This window comes from Malurus melanocephalus, unplaced genomic scaffold (genome assembly GCF_030028575.1).
Source record: "Malurus melanocephalus ecotype Western Australia unplaced genomic scaffold, MMel_1.1 scaffold_197, whole genome shotgun sequence".
NCBI lineage: Eukaryota > Metazoa > Chordata > Aves > Passeriformes > Maluridae > Malurus > Malurus melanocephalus.
Genome location: NW_026623429.1, coordinates 40,904 through 43,617, shown reverse-complemented (window position 1 = coordinate 43,617; position 2,714 = coordinate 40,904). Strand labels below are relative to the sequence as shown.

General features: G+C 40.2%; 1 protein-coding gene across 1 annotated transcript in view; it reads right to left on the bottom strand.

Moving 5' to 3' along the window:
- Positions 1 to 2,714, bottom strand: part of LOC130577840 (potassium voltage-gated channel subfamily KQT member 1-like) — a 279,642-nt gene that overhangs the window by 271,855 nt on the left and 5,073 nt on the right. The window contains exon 2 of the mRNA XM_057373452.1: positions 1,306 to 1,396. Within this exon, the coding sequence (XP_057229435.1) occupies positions 1,306 to 1,396 (91 nt within the window). The remainder of the gene's footprint in view (positions 1 to 1,305; positions 1,397 to 2,714) is intronic.

Sequence of the window (2,714 nt, the reverse complement as noted above, 5' to 3'; positions counted from 1 at the left end):
CTGATGGCACTGGGAACACTGGGATTTGTCCTTGAGCAGCTCTGGAATTGGGATCAGCCCTGCTGGAGCAGAGCTGATGGCAGTGGAACACTCGGATTTGTCCTGTGGCCCTTCAGAGCCACAGCAGCAAGAGGAGAAAACTGCAGAACGTGAGCAGAACTGCTGAKCCCTGGGGGAGGCACGACAGAACACTCAGAAACCCTTCAGCTATTTTAATATAAAATAGTTTTGTAAGAAAGTTTCCTGGTTCAATTAATTGCAAGAAGGCCCTGTCAGAGACACAACACTGAAATAACCTAGAGCTGGGTCCAACCCAGAACATCCATTTTGCCATTTTGCCATTTTGCCATTTTGCCAAACACAGTTTTGCCAGAAAACACTGCACTGAGCCACATTTGGATTATGTGCTCTGAACTGAAAGCATATTGAGATAATCAGTATTTCCATCCCTCCTTCAGTCCATTGCAATGGCCACATTCTTCTYGGCACACAATTGAAGCTAAATTAATGAAGTTGAATCAATATGATTTATAGCAAAACACACACTCAGTGTTTTTAAAATTAAAATTAAAAATTAAAAAGTAATGAACATCAAAACACTAAATCAGAGAAAACGTTTCCCTTACACCTGTAAARCTGTCACTACACAAACTGATTATTTATTGTGCTGTTACTCAGTGTGTACAAACATCGTGTGGATGATGAAAATAGTATTTGGTTCTAGKGTTCAGACCAGCACAGTTAGTGAAAGCAGTGCCACAAGATAAGGAGTTTTCTTTTTGCAATTAAATAAAAATAAAAATCGGTCCTTTACAAACTACCACGGTGACCTCTCCTGGTAGAAAAAATATATGACCTCTAACCACGAAAACGGTGAGATTAATGCTCAAAASAGGAAGTTCACCTGGCCCTGTGTAGTTTGTTTTTTCATGCCAYATCCTGAAAGATCGAGATGCCATTTACAAATCAAAACTGACACATTCCTGGATCATCAGGAAAACATTACAGACTCAGGCTGCAGAGGCAAAAGCCTAATCCAGAAGGCAACTTCTAAAAATACTTTTTTTCCACAGAATCATCATAGGACCAGATAAAATTATAACTGTGTTATTAGAGAATTAAAACTCGAGAGAAAATAATCAGCCCCGTTAAACTGTGATCTTTCTTTAATGAAAGCAGATACTCTTTTAAATATCCTAGTAGCATTCTTTGCATGAGGATTTTTAAGAGTTATCTCCCTTGCTCACCCAAAGCAATTCAGGTTTAGTCAAACTGATCASCCCTTCCCAAAAAAAGTTCACTTACCATCCAGAAAAGGGTTCCAATGGCAAACTCWGAATATTGCTCTATAGTGGACAGCACACTGAATATTAAACAAATCAGCACCAGGAGAAACCTGTAAAGAGAGAACAGTGGTTAGTGACTTGTCAAGTGGAGCTGGAAATCCAGATCTAGTTTTTTCTCTCTTTCTTAAATACCGTGTAGATATTATCACTACATCTTAACCACATCTCCTTTTAGGCTTCTAAAGGCAACTAAAAAGAGGTTTACCAAAAAGTCAAGATAAAAATGAGACAAAGAGCCAAGCTGTGGGTGCATAAGGATGTAAAAGGAACACAACTGGTGTCTCTTTTTTACTAAAGAACCCTAAACTGCCAACATTGCTGCATGCCTTGTGACCTCCAGCTGATTGTTGGTTCTCTCCTGGTTTCATGTACTGAGACTCCCTGTTTTTCCATTTCCAAATCAGASGTTAAAAGCACTCCAAGGACCCTGTAAATTCCCTCAATTGATGGCACTATATCMTCTGGCCAGAGAGTGKCACTCCTGCCCAGGGAACAGCCAGGGCAGTTCACACCACAGATCCCATCGCAGCGGGGACAGAACCCAGAAAACACAAATTAATGAGTGAGGGAGGGCAGCAAGAGCAGCAAGTGCCACAAAGGAACAAAACAAAAAAAAAAAAAAAAAAAAAAAAAAAAAAAAAAAAAAAAAAAAAAAAAAAACCCACACCAAAAAAACCTCAATCGATTAAAAGAAAAATCCACCCCAAACAATTAAAGAGCTTCCCAAAATCAAAAGAATGCAAGCTCATTGGGCTAGTCAGATAGGCGAATTAAATTACAGATTCACCAGTAAGACAGTGGAGATGTTGTCCCACTAATCTCCAATCACAGCAAAGAGGAACACAAASAATAGGTTTATAAAAGAAGACTGCAATGATTTGTATGGAATTAGAGACAGTGCTCAGATATTGCTCTGCACAGCTCAGCAGCAAATTGTTGTGGCTGCATTCCTGCAAGGAGTTTGTCATTGGAGAAAAATGTGTTTTATTAAACAAAAAAATTTCTCCTTTTGAGTCTCCCATGGCTGAAAGACACAGCCCTTAACCAATCTCAGTGATTTTCCCTTTTATGTGCTGAGGAGACCACACTTATGTTCCATGCGGCAATTTATGGTGAGATAAAGAAGTGTTAACAGACATTCCAAATGCTGACAGTCACTCAGACAATTGTGTGTCACAGGAGACAGAGAAGGGATCGTTCCCGGCATTGTCARGCATGGTCAGACAGATTTCAGAAGGTAAAAATAATGGGAGTGCTTCAAGGTGGATACAAAACCACACAAAAACCCCAAATGTTCCCCCTYCAGGCAGTGATGTCACAGAACACCGTCGCCCAACACAGCAGCTCGTGGTGGGCACAGGGTCAGAG